The sequence below is a fragment of the Rutilus rutilus genome (genome assembly GCF_951802725.1).
Source record: "Rutilus rutilus genome assembly, chromosome: 11".
NCBI classification, from domain to species: Eukaryota; Metazoa; Chordata; class Actinopteri; order Cypriniformes; family Leuciscidae; genus Rutilus; species Rutilus rutilus.
The window spans coordinates 3,924,052-3,944,740 of NC_140216.1; the positions used below are offsets into that span (position 1 = coordinate 3,924,052).

The window sequence follows — 20,689 nt, forward strand, 5'->3', positions numbered from 1 at the left end:
CGAACGGTTTTAAGAATGGTGAGGAACGGTTCCAGTTCCACATTAATTTTTAGGGCCTTTTTTTTTTTTTTTTTTTAAATATACAAGTAGTACTAGTAAGCAGTCTTTGAACTTACCTTATTTAAGATAATAAGCTCTCTTTTTTACATCCTCTTCCTCCTCAGGCTCGTGCAGTCTTCAAACAGAGCCGGTCTTACATTCAGCCTCGGTATCAATGACTTCGCCGATTGGTCAAAGGCAGAGAAGGCCAGGAGGAGAGGAGGTTTACGTGTTGCGGAATAGAGAAAGGTTGTTACAAAACAGCCCTCACACACTTCTTTTGAGTATGCCAATGTATGTATTAACAAGTAGCTCAACTAACTTAAACTGTCCTCTGATGAAAAAATTGTTTTCATCTTTTCAGGGCTGCAAAAATTAATCGAGTTTGTTAATAATCGGTGACGGATCGATTATTGCACGGAAGGCATCCTCCAGTCACGTCACTTTAAAGCAGTGAATAATGCATTTCTATGAACAATACATATCGTGAACATCAAAAACACAGAATTAGCTGCTGTTGGAAAAGTGCACATCCCGTGGTCATAAACATAATGCCTAATATTAAGTGCTTCAAACAAGTGCATACGCATAACGCTTAACGCGGCTCGCTCTGTCAGATCCATGTGTTGATTAAAGTGTTTTCTCCAGCGCATGACTTACATTTTATTTATATCATTATAAATCTTCGAACGCCAGTGAGTATTTCCAATTTGCATAAAGGCTTGTCATGACAACAAGCGATTAGTTAAACTTCACTGAAGGAGGAGCGCAATAGAATGGAAGTGCAATAAATCTGATGAAAATATACATTTTTCTGCATTAAATGTGCATTATGTTGGACGTTAAATGAATGTTTGAAATGTTACATCTAACACGACTAACTTTTTTTTTATGAGAGCATTATCTGTAACGGGACTGCAGTGTTAGCCTACTCCTATACGTTTAAATGAGTGAGCGTGTGTTTAGTCTGGGCTTTTTTCTGTACTTTTTTTTTGCATAAAGTATAGCATAGCCTACATTATAGATATAAAATGTATTATATTTGCTTTCATAGCCTTCAATTTATTGTTTTGAGGACAACATTGGGCAATGTGGAATAACTTTTTTTATTTTATTAAAATGGCTTTTTTTATCCAATTATTTGAAGACACAATAAACAGATTAATCAATTATCAAAATAATTGTTAAATGCTGCCCTACATCTTTTGCTAAATCATCTTTTGAATAAGGGCTTTTGTTTAAATGGAGTGTCTTCATTTTTAACTTATTTAGCAAAATGTATCATTTTCAATGTATGGCTTGAAGTCTGTTTGCTTGACATTTTTGGTCAACCCGAAATGTAATAAAATACTAACTAAACAACACTATGCAATAAATAAGTTCTGAAATTGATAACCTTTTGTGTCAGAATTTTTCAATAATTTGTTTTAAAACCAGTGTTTATTTTTACTTAGGCTACATTAGCATGAATAAAACAATTAGACACCCTTATAATTGTAATATATTCTTTTACATTTTATTACATTTATTTTCTTTTTTTATTTAACTTGATCTAAATTTTTTCCACTGTGCCAGTAGCTCATCTCATGTGTCAAGTAAGTTAATTTCTTTTTCACAGTTCAATTTCTTCCTTATTCAATTATTCCTTAATCCTGCCTAAATCCACCCTAATACATATTCTTTCTTGTTTTATGACTCCATCTACCATTTAATTGCCTTTAATATAGCCATACCCACAAAAAGTATATCATATTTAGAAGTATAAAGTTTATGTAGTATTAAATTTTTTCCAAAATAATGGTCTTGCAGTGAACTCTTTTCCTTATACAGGTGAAAACTGAAGAAGAGTCTGAGCAAATAACCTCTACCCATTGCCTATGAAATAGCTAATATTTCAGCTACAAACACAGAAAGACCATCATTTAGTCACTGAGGTGAGAAATAAACATGATCCATCTACATATTTGAACATGTTGAAAATGTTTTTACGGTGATGACATCAATCTCATAAATAGATAAAGAGTATATAAATAGTTTAATCTACTATTTACATATACAGTGAGGAAAATAAGTATTTGAACACCCTGCTATTTTGCAAGTTCTCCCACTTGGAAATCATGGAGGGGTCTGAAATTGTCATCGTAGGTGTATGTCCACTGTGAGAGACATAATCTAAAAAAAAAATCCAGAAATCACAATATATGATTTTTTAACTATTTATATGATACAGCTGCAAATAAGTATTTGAACACCTGTCTATCAGCTAGAATTCTGACCCTCAAAGACCTGTTAGTCTGCCTTTAAAATGTCCACCTCCACTCCATTTATTATCCTAAATTAGATGCACCTGTTTGAGGTCGTTAGCTGCATAAAGACACCTGTCCACCCCATACAATCAGTAAGAATCCAACTACTAACATGGCCAAGACCAAAGAGCTGTCCAAAGACACTAGAGACAAAATTGTACACCTCCACAAGGCTGGAAAGGGCTACGGGGAAATTGCCAAGCAGCTTGGTGAAAAAAGGTCCACTGTTGGAGCAATCATTAGAAAATGGAAGAAGCTAAACATGACTGTCAATCTCCCTCGGACTGGGGCTCCATGCAAGATCTCACCTCGTGGGGTCTCAATGATCCTAAGAAAGGTGAGAAATCTGCCCAGAACTACACGGGAGGAGCTGGTCAATGACCTGAAAAGAGCTGGGGCCACCGTTTCCAAGGTTACTGTTGGTAATACACTAAGACGTCATGGTTTGAAATCATGCATGGCACGGAAGGTTCCCCTGCTTAAACCAGCACATGTCAAGGCCCGTCTTAAGTTTGCCAATGACCATCTGGATGATCCAGAGGAGTCATGGGAGAAAGTCATGTGGTCAGATGAGACCAAAATAGAACTTTTTGGTCATAATTCGACTAAACGTGTTTGGAGGAAGAAGAATGATGAGTACCATCCCAAGAACACCATCCCTACTGTGAAGCATGGGGGTGGTAGCATCATGCTTTGGGGGTGTTTTTCTGCACATGGGACAGGGCGACTGCACTGTATTAAGGAGAGGATGACCGGGGTCATGTATTGCGAGATTTTGGGGAACAACCTCCTTCCCTCAGTTAGAGCATTGAAGATGGGTCGAGGCTGGGTCTTCCAACATGACAATGACCCGAAGCACACAGCCAGGATAACCAAGGAGTGGCTCTGTAAGAAGCATATCAAGGTTCTGGCGTGGCCTAGCCAGTCTCCAGACCTAAATCTTTGGAGGGAGCTCAAACTCCGTGTTTCTCAGCGACAGCCCAGAAAACCTGACTGATCTAGAGAAGATCTGTGTGGAGGAGTGGGCCAAAATCCTGGTGAATGTGCAAACCTGGTGAAAAACTACAGGAAACGTTTGACCTCTGTAATTGCAAACAAAGGCTACTGTACCAAATATTAACATTGATTTTCTCAGGTGTTCAAATACTTATTTGCAGCTGTATCATACAAATAAATAGTTTAAAAAATCATACATTGTGATTTCTGGATTTTCTTTTTTAGATTATGTCTCTCACAGTGGACATGCACCTACGATGACAATTTCAGACCCCTCCATGATTTCTAAGTGGGAGAACTTGCAAAATAGCAGGGTGTTCAAATACTTATTTTCCTCACTGTACATTAGCTATTTATTTAGGAGATTGATCAATGTTATCACTAAATCAATGTTCAACACACTGAACTCCAGCCCATTGTAAACAGTGCTTTATATAACATACACTCAAACAACCACTTAAGATCTGGCCAATCTTCAATTTGAGCCTATATTCCAGTAGTTTAAAGTTAATTTAATTCTTCTAAGTTCTAATTGCTTTTTTTTACATTATCTTAAACAGTAATTCAGGAATGAGTGTACCTTTAAAAGCACCAGCACACTCACAGTAACCTACATTTTCCTCGAGGTGAAAGATGGACTGATTCCAGGCGTCCCTCAACGATCACCCCCGCAGTCTCTACCGATGGGTATCAAACACAGACCTTGACCCAGTTCAATAAATATTTGTCCACCCCCGATAAACCCTCATGTCATAGCCTATGTGGCGTTAGTCCAGTCCCTCCTTCGTGTGTTTTTATTCCGAACTTCTGTTATCCACGAACACTCGTTAGACGTTTTCAGACAGACGAAAGCTTATTTTCCATCTCCAGTGGATGTTTGTAGCTTTAGATTGCACTATGTGGCGTCTTCTCGCTGGGTTCCTGCTTCTGCTCTGTGCTGCAGGTAAAGAGAAAAAACAGGAAGAAAACATGATAATATGACACATTTCCTGTGATGTTCTGAACACTAAACGTGTTGAAAAGTTGATTCAGTGAATTGTGATCTCTCTGTGTTTTCATCCCCAGATGCCACACCAGTTGGTGGCAGAACAGTTCCTGATTTTGGAAAGATGTATCATGTCAAAGGTGCATTTCTGCCTAATTACACAGTACATCCCAGTACAGGACACTTCTTTTTTAGTATGTTACATCATGTACCTCTTTTATGTAGGTGAGCTGTCTTTGCCTTATTCTGGTGATGGGATAAAGGAACCATTTGAAGTTTGGTACGACCTTGAGGGAAACAGAAGTCGCATGGACTATCATAATAGTCAGTGATCTTCTCATGATAAAGTCACATAATGTTAAAATCAATATAGATTATGTATGCAGCCTCTCTTCATTGATGCTCTCTACACAGGTACAGTGCGCACTTTTCTGATTGGAAACGACTTTGATTATGGTGCCATTTATCAGATCACACCAGTTACCACTGAGACTGAAATCCAAGCTATTAAATATTTCCAGCTTAATGGTACAAAGGAGGATCCAATACGTCCACAGGCAGCACTGCCTGATCTGCAGGGCTTTGAAGTATGTACTATATAGAACACAAAAGTTATTTAGAAAAATGTCTCTGGGGCCGTTTACACGACACCATTCTCAGCTAAAACCTTTTCATGCGTTTTGGCCATTCATTTACATGACAATAGTGTTTTAGGGGGTTTCAAAGTGCAAGATTCTGAAAACAATACTGTTATTTTCTCTGTGTAAACTACAAAAAAATGAATTTGTGAAAACAGTGACATCATGCGCATGTGCATTACGTGTTCAGTGACATCGCCACCTACTGGCCTGGCAGCAGAATACAGCGATTTAGGTCGTTTTTGCGGATCCTTGCGAATGGGATCGTTTTGACAACGTTGTCGTCTGTTCAATTAAATGCAATTAACATTTATTTGGATAGCGCATTTCACAATGCATATTGTTTCAAAGCAGCTTTACAGAAAATGCATGTCTACAGTTTAGAGTGATCTGTTATCAGAGGTGACTGTCCAAGTTATTTATTTCAGAAATGTACATCTACAAATCACACAGTTAGCTTATAATGTATTCATTTATACAATGTATTAATTTAAGGCAGAAACAATGAGCTCATTGAAGTAATGAATACATGTTTGTTAACAAATGATTAGGATACATAGAAAAATGTAGCATTGATGCATGTGGATTCAGCGCTTGCTTCATCTGAAGTCCTCGCAGGAGTTGGCGTCGTCTCTTCACAGGTGTTATGATCATCTGATGTTTTCATAAGAGGCTGGATCCAAACTGGAGCTGACATACTCTCTAGTTAACTCAGGAGAACAGAGAAGCAAATGGAAAATAATTAGCGTAGCTGTTGTTCATAACTTTAAGCAAAGCTAATTACGTGCATTTCATCTGATATAACTGGAGTATAAGGTTATGAGATGCATTATATGAATGCTAGGCTAAAGAGTGCGTCTTTAGTCTAGATTGAGAGCGAGTATGAGGCCCGAATATTATCAGGAAGACTTTCCAGAGTTTAGGAGGCAAATGTGAAAATGCTCTCCCTCCTTTAGTGGACTTAGATATCCTAGGTACCACCAGAAGCCCTGAGTTTTGTGATCTTAAAGAGTGTGATGGATTGAAGGGCGATAGAAGATCAATTAAATACACAGGAGCTGAACCGTCTGTAAGCTAAAAATCCTTTTTCCGTTTTTAGTACATCGTTGACGTGTAAACAGCCCCTCAGTGTTGTTGTTTTTTGTCCGAATGATGAAAGTCAATGGGGTCCAATGTTGTTTTGACTAGACAAAAACAGTTGAAACATAATCTAAAATGTCTTGTGCTATGTAGAAGAAACAACATTAAATCCCATAGATTCAATTAACTGTAATGCAAACCAACAATGAGGATGAAATTTGTATAAAATCACTGTTTTGCAGTTTGAGAAGATGGAGGATTACGCAGGCGTTCAGTGTGAGGTCTGGAAAAAGGTCACACAGGCTGGTCATAAGAAGAACACATATCGTCTTTGGGTCACACGTCCAGAGGGAAATGATTCCCCAGCCGTCCCGTACCACTATGAGATGATGGGCTTCAACACTCTCTTGGAGTCTCACAATGACAAATACACGATTGACTACAGTGACTTCAGTCCCCAAACTGAGTCCGACATTTTCACTCCACCTGGAGGTAACTGGAGAACACACATTCAGTGACATGCCTTTGTCAGTCTCTTTTACTCTTACAGACCATCTAATCAAATGCTCACTGAGGTTTTATGTGTCTAGATATGACATATAAGGAGTTTCCGGATCCTCCTGAGGAGCGTCAGATATTGGCCAACCCCCTTCAAGACTATGTCCACACCTCTCCTGTTAGCCACGCCCACCGTTTGTTCGGCCCCTTTAAGGAGAAGTTTAAACGTCAGTATGGAAGTGAGAAGGAGCACGAGGAGCGTGAGAGCTACTTTGTACATACTCTTCGGTGAGGAAAAACAAATCCGTGAGCAATCTGTGAACTTGTCTGATTTAAGATACATATGCTTTTTTTGTTTAACATCCTCTTCCTCCTCAGGCATGTGCACTCTATGAACAGAGCCGGTCTTACATTCAGCCTCGGTATCAACCACTTCGCTGATCGGTCAAAGGCAGAGATGGCCAGGATGACAGGAGGTTTATTATTTCGAGATAAGAAAAAGACTGTTACAAAATAGTCCTTAGACATTTCTTTGAGTCTGTTGCCAGCATATGATACAGTATGATAAACTTTCTCAGATTAATGTTTTTGCAAGAGTTTGTCATTAAAATCTAAAGGTTGAAAAAATGTGAAATCATTGTTTTAAGTAGCTCAACTAACTTAAACTGTCCTCTGATGAGAATAGTGGTAATTTAATATTTTTCTAAATCATCATCATAATTACATTTGGTTTAATTGAGTATCTGCATCTTCAAGCTATTTTGGCAAAATATATCATTTTCAGTTTATGGTTTGTAGCTGGTCTTGTAGCTCACCTTGATGGTGACATTGCTTATCGAATCCCAAATGTAATTAAATACTAATGATTGAAATACTGATTAAAGCCATTAGTTTCGTCTTTGATTAAATGTATACATTAGCCTGGGTTTCCCCATACTGCCTTGAGCAGCGCGATTTTATTCACGCTGCAAGGTAGTCTGGCTACCATGGGCTAATTTTTCCCCTGAAATAGGGAACCAATCACAGAACGGGGAGGGAGCAGCAAGACGATGACGAAGTATATGCGACACACCGAAGCAGTTTGTTTATCTATGGATCCAACATGACAGACGTAAAAATATATGCATATTTAGTTTAGCAAGCAAACACATCTACAAAAATATGCCTGTATTTCAAGTTGATAAAATAATTTAAAATCCACATCAGTTTATTTGTGCCGACGCGCCACCCCTCCCAGGATCTATAACGTTACCTAGGCTACTTCCACTTTTAAAAATTCATCATAACCGCGCGCGCGATCTGCTTGCAGTCGTCGAGATGGATGCTGAGGAGTTGAAGAAAAGAATAGCTAGTGGAGATTGTAAAGTTGTCGACAATACGTCATCAAAAATCAAGTCCAGTGTGTGGGAGAAATTTGGAGTTATCTGAAGAAAATATTGTAAAAAGCTTTGCTGCAAACATTTTCGTGTTGGATAGCCGCAAGTGTGGAACTTCATCCCTGAGGAAGCACGCAGATAACTGGTAACAAAGCCGTTCTATCGAACGGTATTTTTCATATTTAACACTGTTAGTATGTGTGGTGGGCAGGGCGTGTTTGAACCCAAAATTGTCAGATGTAGGCTAGACGAAATTGCGTGGCATATAGTGGTGTAGCCGCGTCTGTTCGATTTGTGTGGTAACGTTAGCCATGTTCTTCATGTATCGGCCTTTTGACAGCTTCGGCTGAAGTTGTCCTTGTGTTAATTGTCGTGTAATAACTTCTGTATGACCTGGCAATAAACATTTTTGTAAGTGTCTATAATGTGATAGTCTAAACTGATTTTATTTCGGGTGCGGGTCGGGTGTCGGTTCTATTTTAAGCGGGTCGGTGCAGATTTTTATTAGTGCTGCTGTTGGAAAACGGGTCGGGTGCGGATTTACAAAATCGGACCCGTGCAGGACTCTGGTGTACACATAAATCTCTGACCCATCGTCGTCTTCTTCGTTGAATATCTGTCGCTCTACTTACGTCATCTGGTATAATTTGAAACGATTGGCTATGAGCTACGTACAGGCGCATTTGATAGACATTTGTAGCGCCCAATAAACGGCTCTGGGCATTCGTAAACCACGCCTCAAATACGAGAAAATGAACATGTAGTATCCAGACCACGTCTCAAAGAGAAAGTGGTCTGACGTTAGCCAGGCTATGTATACATAACATCAGTTCTGACCAAAGATTTTGTATCAAATCAGTAAGTAAACTTTTGTGTCAGACTATTCAAAAATCTGTTTTAAAACCAGTGTTTACTTTTACTTAAATTAGGCTGATTTTTTTTAAAGACATAAAAAAGAAAGAAATATTTTTGGGGGATTTTTTTCACAATATGGAAGAAAAGATCTGTTGCGGCTTGTGTTTCATTGCTACTTTAACGCTTGAGGTTTTGAAGGTTTGAAAGTGTTAAAAATGTTGTAAAATGAATTCAAATTATTCGGATATTCATTTTACAGTAAAATTGTAATTTACAAAACCTAATTTAATTTAGTGTGTGATTTACACACAGCCTCGGTATCAACAACTTCTCAGATTGATCGAAGGAAGTGTGAACAAATACTGTTAAAATTGATTAGTTGACTACATACATTTAGAAAAATTAAGTAAATAAACACCTCTCTTAATTAGAAAAAGAGTGTGAAATTACAGGTTACGTGAGTGCATTGTTTTTCTACTAGTGAAAATTATTTAGATTAAGAGGAAGATTAGGAAGATTAAGAAAATTAAGTTGCAGTTACCTAATAAGCATGAGTTCAGACGAACATTATGTGCTCAGGTTAGTACAAGTTAATTTTCATTTGTTTCAAACGAGCTGTTGACTTGAATTTCTACACTAAAACTAATGCTAATAATACTATTAAAAAAAAAGACAGAATGGTTGTTATTTATTCTTTATTTAGAATAAATGTTTATTTATTTATTTATTTATTTATTTATTTGATATTATTCTTTAATAAATAACAAAATTGCTTGCCCACTTGCATGGTCATTTGCATGGATTTTAGGTCCAGCACAAAGTGAAATGTGTCTAGATGCAGTGTGTACACAAGTCCATATAAAAGACACGGGGCATTTGGGTAACTTCCCAGGCCGTCAACAACAATTATAACAAGAAGTACTATTGCGATGAAAGATGCTTTGAGGTGTAAATGAATTGGTCCTAGATTTGGACTGTCAGTATTCCCACAGCCATTTGAGGGAAGTCTTCGGGGCAAGTCACAGTTTTGCAAGTGAAAAGCAGAATTAGAAGTTTATTAAATAACCAGAAACCACTTCATCCTTGTAAAGAAGACACAGAAAAATCCTGTGTATTCGTAAGGAAGCTGAAGGAAATCAATGTCACATATGGCATCAAAGAGCGACTGCGCGAGCTTTGATGAGGAGGTTCAAGATATCAATGAAGAAGATTATTAATGAAGGCCAAAAGGTCCAAATTACGTGTTAACATGTAATTATGTGTTAAGACTTTCATCTCAAATGTTTTGGCCCTTTTGGCCTTCCATAATTTATTGCTGATGACAAAGTACATGAAGCACCGAGCACAGGATTTTTTTTATCCTGTTACAGTTTACCAGCCCTAAAGTAAATGAAGTTGCTCCTGTTGTAACAGCTGTGGTCTGTATGTTAATGAATTTGAGATACCCCATTGTCTGAGATGGTTCACAACTATTGACTTTGTTCTTCTCTATGATAATTAGGCCATTTAGGGGAATGAGCATGATCAGCACCTATCTTGAAGTGGAATCTGGGTCGGGGCAGACTTTAATTTCTTACACAGTAAAAGCTCTTTTCATGCCATTTTAATGTTATATTGTGTTAAGTTTATCAAAATAAAACTGATAATAATATACACCCCACTTGTTGGTATTTATATAAAGTTGAAACTTGTTTTCAAATCTTGCGTTAGTGGAAGGGTTAAAGCCTTTCTCTGAGATCAAAAGTTACCTTTCCTTCTTATACCCTGAGCAAAGCATTGTTAAACATGAGTGGAATACCAACACCAAAACCAGCTGACAGAAAACCAAAAGATAAGGCAAATGGTTGGTGATCAAGAGGGGGAGAAGTAGGCCTAACATAACATATTAACACAGTCTCCTCAATGCACGTTTGAGCAATAGTACCTAGATTGTACGTTAGGATATCACTATTAAGTTCACCACAATTCAGTTCAGTTTATAAGCTGTCAGATGAGACCAAACATGACAGACAGTGGTTACATGTTAGAACACACAAGTAAATATGTCGTTGAGGTGTAAACGGCTGAGTTGGACTGTGTCCCAACAGTCCTCAATTAGCATATTGATGAATGTCTTGCATCAGATAGGCATTAGAATAGTGATGATGAAGGCCACTATCCCACTTTTAATTTACATTAAAGGGATTTCTGAAGTACTAGGGCAGTATGCACTGACCCACATTCACTCAACCCCACAAAAGTCAATCAGGTTTGGAACGACATGAGGGTGAGAAAATGATGGAAATTTTTATTTCTCTGTGTTTACATTGGCTATGTCTGCAGGTTTTCCACCAAAGCTCTGCCATGGGTTATATAGAAGGAAGAAGGAAAATATAAATTTGACTTAAATCTATACAAATACAGTGCTATGCATAAGTTTAGACACCCATGCTAAAGTTGACTAAAAAGAGGAATAAAAAATCATCTTTTGGAAATTGAACTTAATGCCTTAATTAAAAAAATTAGGAAAAATACAACCTTTAAGGACACCAATTTTCTTTGTGAATGAATAATGTATCGTAAATAAATAAATGTTCTTCCTTAAAATACAGGGTGCATAAGTTTGGACACCCCTATGTTAAATTCCCATAGAGGCAGGCAGATTTTTATTTTTAAAGGCCAGTTACTTCATGGATCCAGGATACTATGCATCCTGATAAAGTTCCCTTGGCCTTTGGAATTAAAATAGCCCCACATCATCACATAGCCTTCGCCATACCTAGAGATTGGCATGGTTTTATTTCAGTTAGCCTAATAGCTGGTTTGATTTGCATTGAGAGATGATCTTATGGAAAGTACTCCATAAATACTCCATATCTCTGCGCCCAAGTAACGTTAGCAGTGCTTTGCCTGTGCTTCCCCCTAATATAGTCCCAAGTCAATATCTGCCTAGGTAATAATCGCCTAGTCTTAATCTGCATTGCTATTTGTACTCGTTGTGAATATGCAGACCACAAGAAGTAATTCGTTAAAAAAAAATTTTGATCACTTTTACTCACGATCTGCTAGCTGGCAACAAAGGATTCCATTCATTATGCTAAGCTAAGCTAGCGGCGGCGCGGCCAAACTAAAGCAATTCATGCACTGAGACAAAAATGTGTTTCCCCACCTATCTAAATGTAGGAAAGACGGTGAATAAGCCCTATTTCAAAAAACGGTGGAGTGTTCCTTTAATATATGTAATACACGTGAACTTCTAGTTATAAATTAAGTCCCCTGAGGGGAAGTTCGCTGGTGCGTGTCAAGGTGGACTCGAATGCAGCACAGGACTGACTTTGAGACGGACGAAAGCTTATTTTCCATCTCCAGTGGATGTTTGTAGCTTTAGATTGCAGTATGTGGCGTCTTCTCGCTGGGTTCGTGCTTCTGCTGTGTGCTGCAGGTAAAGAGAAAACAACATGACAACAGGAAGAAAACATTATAATGTAATACTTGATCTCGTGATTTAATGGCTGCCATAGATTTCCTGTGCTGTTTTTAACACTAAACGTATTGAGGGAGAATGCAATTGCATATTTAGGCTTAGTAAGGTTTTAAGAATTTGTAGTGTGTATATTATGTCTGTGTTTTTGTTAATACATAAAAGTAAAAGCTAATGTAACTTTTACATCTTCCTCAGATGCCACACCAGTTGGTGGCAGAACAGTTCCTGATTTTGGAAAGATGTATCATGTCAAAGGTGCGTTTCTGCCTAATTACACAGTACATCCCAGTACAGGACACTTCTTTTTCAGTATGTTACATGTACCTTTTTTATGTAGGTGAGCTGACTTTGCCTTATTCTGATGGGCTAAAGGAACCGTTTGAAGTTTGGTACGACCTTGAGAGAAACAGAAGTCGCATCGACTATTATAATAGTCAGTGATCTTCTCATGATAAAGTCACATAATGTTAAAATCAAAATAGATTATGAATGCAGCCTCTCTTCATTGATGCTCTCTACACAGGTACAGTGCGCACTTTTCTGATTGGAAACGACTTGGATTATGGTGCCATTTATCAGATCACACCAGTTATCACTGACACTGAAATCCAAGCTATCAAATATTTCCAGCTTAATGGTACAAAGGAGGATCCAATACGTCCACAGGCAGCACTGCCTGATCTGCAGGGCTTTGAAGTATGTACTTCTTAAAGGGACAGTTCACCCAAAATTAAAACATTCTGTCATCATTTACTCATCCTCATGTCTTTCAAACCTGAATGACTTTGTTCTTTAGAGCAAACCAATGCAACAATTAGGCTGAAATGTGTATAAAATGTTTTTTTTTTTTTTTTTTTTTTTGCAGTTTGAGAAGATGGAGGATTACGCAGGCGTTCAGTGTGAGGTCTGGAAAAAGGTCACACAGGCTGGTCATAAGAAGAACACGTATCGTCTGTGGGTCAAACGTCCAGAGGGAAATGATTCCTCAGCCGTCCCGTACCACTATGAGATGATGGGCTTCAACACTCTCTTGGAGTCTCACAATGACAAATACATGATTGACTACAGTGACTTCAGTTCTCGAACTGAGTCCGACATTTTCACTCCACCTGGAGGTAACTGGAGAACACACATTCAGTGACATGCCTTTGTCTGTGTCTTTTACTCTTACAGACCATCTAATCAAATGCTCACTGAGGTTTTATGTGTCTAGATATGACATATAAGGAGTTTCCGGATCCTCCTGAGGAGCGTCAAATATTGGCCAACCCCCTTCAAGACTATGTCCACACCTCTCCTGTTAGCCACGCCCACCGTTTGTTCGGCCCCTTTAAGGAGAAGTTTGAACGTCAGTATGAAAGTGAAAAGGAGCACGAGGAGCGTGAGAGCTACTTTGTACATACTCTTCGGTGAGGAAAAACAAATCCGTGAGCAATCTGTGAACTTGTCTGATTTAAGATGCATATGCTTTTTTTGTTTAAAGCAACCATATGTAATTTTTTTCGCCTCTAGGGGTCGCTAACGTCTTATAATAACAAAGCCGTATGTTGATGATGCATAAGCGGAATCATGGAACTTGCCGTCGTGCTGAAGGATCTAATAATGTTTATGGATGAGTGAATACATTGATGTTTTTAACATGACGGTGGTATGAAGCAGGACGCGATTGCTAATGAGAGACAGATATCAGCGCCACACGCGAGTCCCGCGGATATAAAGAAATAAAGTTAATTCTACCGAACTAACTTACCCACAAGTGCTGAATAATATTCACACAGGGCAGTTTATTAGACAAATGAAACTTGTGAGGTAACGGAGCGCTGTTTCACTTGGTCTACACTATCACACTAAACTGCATTTGAGTGTGTTGAAGGTTATAATGTTATTCTGTGTGTTCGTTTGTTGGGTGTATGAGACTAGCAGTGAGCTAGATCAACATTAGAATAACATACTGATCATATTCTAACATTTCATCATGTTGAGCTTTATAACACTGATTAGTTTTATGTACATTTGCTCACCTTTATATTTGCACGTCTCTGTCAAGTCGAAGTTTGTCGCGGACGCTAGCTCTCAGCATCTCGAAAACGCCACGCTGATATTGATCCTCGTTTTAGTTCTCCTTTTGTCCCTAAGTCTGCTAGCCACGGTCCATTATGTTTGAACGAAACAACAACAGCGTGAGCGTGCCGCTAGACGTAACGCAGTTGTCCACGTCTGTCGCCATGGTTACTATGGCAGTACGAGTGGAAACCATAGACAGTATATAAACTGGACACAGCGACCCCATAGGTTTCAACAGAGAAAAGTGAAGTCAATTAGAAGCTCTCACTTCCTGATGGTCGACCGTACTGCGCAGACTCAAACTGAGCTTGACGACGTAGATGTGACGTGAGCAACCCGTCTGTCTTCTAGTAGCTGTGCCAAGAGAAATCTGAATCATTCCCTTCCGAAACTTGCAGAGACGGAGAGCGTGAGTAGGAGGTGTCCATTAGCTAGGAGCTGGAGCAACTTTTGCTAAGTATTCTGATTAATTATTTTGTCATTTTGCCTCCACGTCCCCCTGATTGCCCGCGAGCTTCTCCTCCTGTCCATACGGTAATCTCTCTACTGTGCGACAGAGAGTCGCGTGGTTATGACGCAATCATTAGCCTATTTTTTACAAAAACTGCATCTACGGGGCCATAACGTAAGATACAAGGTAATGGAGCCTTTTATACATTTTCGTGTTTCTTTAGAAATAAATAATGGACAAATGGAGTCTTTAAACGCCTCAGATGTAAAGTTATTCGCTATCAAAGTGACGGCAAAATGAATGGGAGTCAATGGAATGCTAACAGCAGGTGATGGTCTGCTAATCAATGGCGGCGCCCGGGGAAGCTTCAATATTTTATGAAACCCTGCCCCCCTGGTGGAAACCAGGGATAACGCGGATATTACGTCATTGACAGGCGACAAGTGAACAGGGAGTCAGGGACGAGCCATTATTTAAAACTGGAATTTCTCTGAAATTAAAATCTTTGGGAACTTTTAGGATATTGTAAGTACACATCTGCAGGAAATGCATCACACTGTGCAAGTGATTTTTGGATATTTTATTACAAAAATCTTACATATTGTAGCTTTAACATCCTCTTCCTCCTCAGGTTTGTGCACTCTGTGAACAGAGCCGGTCATACATACAGTCTCGGTATCAATGACTTCGCTGACTGGTCAAAGGCAGAGATGGACAGGATGCTTGGAGGTTTATTAATTCCAGATTAGAAAAAGGCTGTTACAAAATAGTCCTTAGACATTTCTTTGAGTCTGTTGCCAACATATGATACAGTATGATAAACTTTCTCAGATTAATGTTTTTGCAAGAGTTTGTCATTAAAATCTAAAGGTTAAAAAATGTGAAATCATTGTTTTAAGTAGTTCAAGTTACTTAAACTGTCCTCTGATGAGAATAGTGGTAATTTAATCTTTTTCTAAATCATCATCATAATTACATTTGATTTAATTGAGTATCTGCTATCTTCAAGCTATTTTGGCAAAATGTATAATTTTCAGTTTATGGTTTGTAGCTGGTCTTCTGTGTATAAAGTGTTGATGTTGACATTGCTTATCGAATCCAAAATGTAATTAAATACTAATGATTGAAATACTGATTAAAGCCATAAGTTTTGTCTTTGATTAAATGTATACATAACATCAGTTCTGACCAAAGATTGTGTATCAAATCAATAAGTAAACTTTTGTCAGACTATTCAAAAATCAGTTTTTTAATGGAATAAAAATGAAATAAATATCTGTTTTGGATTTATTTCACAATATGGAAGAAAAGATCTGTTGCGGCTTCTGTTTCATTGCTACTTTAACGCTTGAGGTTTTGAAGGTTTGAAAGTGTTAAAAATGTTGTAAAATGAATTCAAATGATTCGGATATTCATTTTACAGTAAAGTTGTAATTTACAAAACCTAATTTAATTTAGTGTGTGATTTACACACAGCCTCGGTATCAACAACTTCTCAGATTGATTGAAGGAAGAGTGAACAAATACTGTTAAAATTGATTAGTTGCGAAACAAAAATATATTGCCATATACTAGAATTTATATTGCAATACATTAGAAAATATATTTCAATGTATCAGAAACTTCCTCATATATTTGAAAATATATAGCAATATATGGATGGTCAACCTATTGCTATATATTGATTCATATATTAAAATACATTGATATACAAACAAAATTGTATTACATTATTGCATGTATGTTTATTGAACAAAGTATTTTTTTATGAGTTAAGCAAGCTCATGCATAGGTTTACAGAGAGGTTGATTAACAATAGTCCAAATCAAATTTTTGCATGACATTCATTATATTTTACATTATTTATATAGCCATATGGATGGACCATATATGGCTATGTATTGATTCATATATTGTAAAATGTAGATGAGAGTATTATAAATTAAATTATCATTAACAGCAGCAATTACAACTTTTTTTTTTTTTTTGAGTCCACTTTTTATTCCCCCACATGACATTTCATCCTCAACATTTTATTCCTCCACATTTCATCATCAACATGACAAAGTCCAAAGTCCAACTTTCCAAGTGCACTCAATCACAGTTTTTGTTAAGAGAAGAAATGCTTTGGAGAAATGCTCCGTGCTGCTGCCTGCTGTTTCATCAGATCTGCTCTCGTCTCATCTGACTCTCTCTCCCCTGCTCACACTGGCACATAGATCTATGACACTGGCAGCGGCGCCAGCGCGATCTGAATGCGCCACTCCTATTGGCTCTTAGGGGTGTCAGTCACTACAGCACAATCAGTGATTGGTTCGGATCATTTTACTGACTCGGATCTTTGAATCTCGTTCAGCAAAATGAACGAATTTTTTTTCAAGTCATTTCGTTTTCATTTCACTGCACGATCCCACGCTTGCGCACCTTTGCATGCGCATTACCGATCGTGCGGCAGCCCGGGACATAAGCCACCGCTACTGTGCCTCAGCGGTGAGAGGAGAAAAAAAAAATATGAAGTTTGCGCTAGTGAGCTGGTCAAATGGGAAGGATAAAGATGCTCTCAGTATAGTCCCCGTAAATTGGATCATAGACTTCGATCCTGAAAACTCTAAAAAGGAGTAAGAGTTATCGAGTGCTGCAGCATCGGTGGCAAGAGGCCTAACGTTACTAATGGGTGGCCGGTTGAAACAGCACACATTTTGCAGTTGGTAGGCAAGTACAGTGCTTTTTATATATATATATATTTTTTTTACTTGGTTAGTCATGCAACATTATTGATAGCAATTATCCTGTTGAGGTTTTTGCATTATTGGCCAAGTAACGTTCGCTGTAGGCTATTAGCTAGCTTCGGGACAGTGACGAGCTAACGTTAGCTAAAGGCGGGCATACACTGTGCGATGTCTGTGCGATTTCAGCAAGGAACCTACTCACACTGAACGAGTAGATCGCATGCGATGTAAAGCCAAAGCTCAGGATTTATGTGCTCACACTGTACGGTCCGACAGTCGAGCTGCGACTTGACTGCTCACACTATACGTGTGAAATATGCTACTTTTATTATTAAAGTGATAGGCTATTATAATTAAATTGCCACGCAACAATTTCATAGCGCATCACCGCATAACCAACGTGCTGTGAGGATAATAAAATATTACATAGACGCTTACTTCTCCTCATTAAAAATTGTCTAAAACATTTAGGTCGATTACAATTAATTATATACATACAAGGGCGTAACTTTGGGTCTACCATTGGGGGGGTTAAACTCGCGGCATATTAATTAATTAATTAATTTATTGAATAATTTTCTTGCGTAAAAGGTAACATGCTAATTTGCCGTTCCTGTATTAGAAATACATTGTGATACTTTTACTGATTTAGGCTACTTAACGTAAATGCAGCTGTTCACGACTATTTATGCCATAATGACACAGTAGTTAAATTAAGTGTTTAAGCACTAGCCAGCAGTGGCAGCTTCCATTTAATTGATTTTTTGTGTGTGTTCAATATCTTATTAAAAAAAAAAAAAAAAAAAAAAACTTAAAGATTAATCAATTGCATCACTGTATTGGCACCTACATGCAGCAAATGTATAATGCACAATTCAACTCTCAATACATTACACAATACAGGGTGGCACACTGGAGTGCAGCTTGCACCTTTATTCTAAACAGATTTCACATATTGGTGGGCATCACCAAAACTCAGTGTTTCTCAAACTTCATCTGCCATTCCCCACTTCGGAGGTAGGAAAGGGGTCAGAGCCCCACCTGTCCCCAATCACCCCAACAAAATGTTAATAAAATAGGCTTTAAGTTGAACTGTTAAAATGTATTTTATTAACATCACATTTAAAAACTTAACATCAAAATAACAGCATTAAAAACTTTCAAATAGAGAAAATGAAAGTGCAATTATATTATCACTCTGCATGAAATAAGACTCAAAAGTAGATAAAAAAAAATGTGTTTGCATTTAGCCTCTGATAACATCAAATTCAGAAACTGAGAAAATACAAGTGTGGACTAGGCTAACGTTAGTTTTGCTTTGATTCATTTTGTCACTTTGCAAACTCCATGCAAAAAGAACAAAAAAATAATAATGAATAAATAAAAATAACAATAATAATAATAATAATCTCAAATTGAGCCGGAGGTAGTAAATTCCTAATAATGTACGTATTTTTTAAGTATTTTTAATAAGATAACGTTAACGTTACATAAAATACATTGCACATACAGCTCAACTAACGCGATCGTTATAAAGGTGTTTGAAGAACAAAACACATCCACTTGCACATATTTGAGAATCGAAATATATGATATATCCTGCTATAGCTAACAAATTTGTGAAATTTTGAATAAACAAGGAAATAAAAGCAGATCATGCCGTGTGACAAGCAATGAATGACGCGTCTCCATGGGAACCATAAAGTGATACTGCGATCAATAACGGTCGCCTTGAACAACTTTTAAACTTACGTGTGAGAAGATTAAGCAAGGCTTACATTAAAATGTGTCTTTGTTATGTTTTGAGTGTATGGTCAATAAATAAAGGAATTAAATAGATGGGCACAAAACCTGTCGCGCCCCACTTGTCATGTCTCTATTCCCCACCAGTGGGCCGCGCCCGCGCCCTTTGAGAAATGCTGAGCTAACTTAACAGTTAACTTGGCAATAGGGGTACCTCCGTTTGGTCAGGATTTTTCCTCTTTTTGGCTGGTGTCGACCAACAATGAAAAATCGTTGTCTGGCTGGCTTTCAGTGTTCTATTTCATCTTTCCATCCGTTAGCATGCACCGTCAGCTTTCTCCAACCATTCATCCCAGCAGCGACTGCGCAGAAAATAGTGTGAACAAACTTGGTAGAGAAAGCGGGTTGGGTAATACCAAGTAGTCGGTGCGGTAGGCGGGGGGGGACATTACAGATTATTTAAAATATGATACTGTCTTTCTTACTGGCAAATGAAATTAAAAAAGAAAACGAACAAAAGTATTAATTCGGAATATTTGATATTTATTTTAATCTGAATGATGTGATGATATTGGGGGGGTTATATTAGCTGGATCTGATTTTTGAGGGGGTCATGACCCCCGTAACCCCCGTGCAAATTACGCGCATGTATACATATAATTAATTATTAACAGTCTATAATATGTCCGAACACTGCAATAATTCATCAATGAAAATTAAAAACAGCTTTATTTCCCAAAAAGATTTTAACAATAAAAGAGGCAAAGTGTACATCACAGGTGGCTTGGAAGAAGTGAGTAATGGTTAATCCATTTTGCAACACGAACTGGAGGTAAGCAACAGTTATTTGTAGCTTTGAACTACAGAACTTAAAGATCTCCCTTTTCGTTTTTTTTTTTTTTTTTTTTTTTTGCTGCAAGGAGGCTGAAGAAAATCAATGTGACATATGGCATCAAAGAGCGACTGCGCGAGCTTTGATGAGGAGGTTCAAGATCTCAATGAAGAGGATTATTCATGAAGGCCAAAAGGGCCAAAACACGTAAATTACATGTTAACGTAATTATGTGTTAAGACTTTCGTTTCACATGTTTTGACCCTTTTGGCCTTCCATAATTTATTGCAGATGACAAAGTACATGAAGCACCGAGTTGGAATGGACCCCGAACATCCTAATCATCAATTTTTTTTATCCTGTGACAGTTTACCAGCCCTAAAGTAAATGAAGTTGCTCCTGTTGTAACAGCTGTGGTCTGTATGTTAATGAATTTGAGATACCTCATTGTCTGAGATGGTTCACAACTATTGACTTTGTTCTTCTCTATGATAATTAAGCCATTTAGGGGAATGAGCATGATCAGCACCTATCTTGAAGTGGAATCTGGGTCGGGGCAGACTTTAATTTCTTACACAGTAAAAGCTCTTTTAATGCCATTTTAATGTTATATTGTGTTAAGTTTATCAAAATA

General features: G+C 37.8%; 2 protein-coding genes across 2 annotated transcripts; both read left to right on the forward strand.

The window, feature by feature from the left end:
* Positions 1-4,088: 4,088 nt before the first annotated feature.
* On the forward strand, positions 4,089-8,343 carry LOC311299168 (counting factor associated protein D-like). The gene is made up of 7 exons (XM_084422596.1): positions 4,089-4,284; positions 4,407-4,466; positions 4,552-4,650; positions 4,741-4,913; positions 6,287-6,536; positions 6,635-6,830; positions 6,921-8,343. The coding sequence occupies exons 1-7, from the start codon at positions 4,215-4,217 to the stop codon at positions 7,057-7,059; spliced, it is 987 nt and encodes a 328-aa protein (XP_084278722.1). The 5' UTR covers positions 4,089-4,214; the 3' UTR covers positions 7,060-8,343.
* A 3,719-nt stretch (positions 8,344-12,062) lies between these two features.
* LOC311299169 (counting factor associated protein D-like) lies at positions 12,063-16,007 on the forward strand. The gene is made up of 7 exons (XM_084422597.1): positions 12,063-12,194; positions 12,432-12,491; positions 12,574-12,669; positions 12,760-12,932; positions 13,102-13,351; positions 13,450-13,645; positions 15,383-16,007. The coding sequence occupies exons 1-7, from the start codon at positions 12,125-12,127 to the stop codon at positions 15,498-15,500; spliced, it is 963 nt and encodes a 320-aa protein (XP_084278723.1). The 5' UTR covers positions 12,063-12,124; the 3' UTR covers positions 15,501-16,007.
* Positions 16,008-20,689: the final 4,682 nt, after the last annotated feature.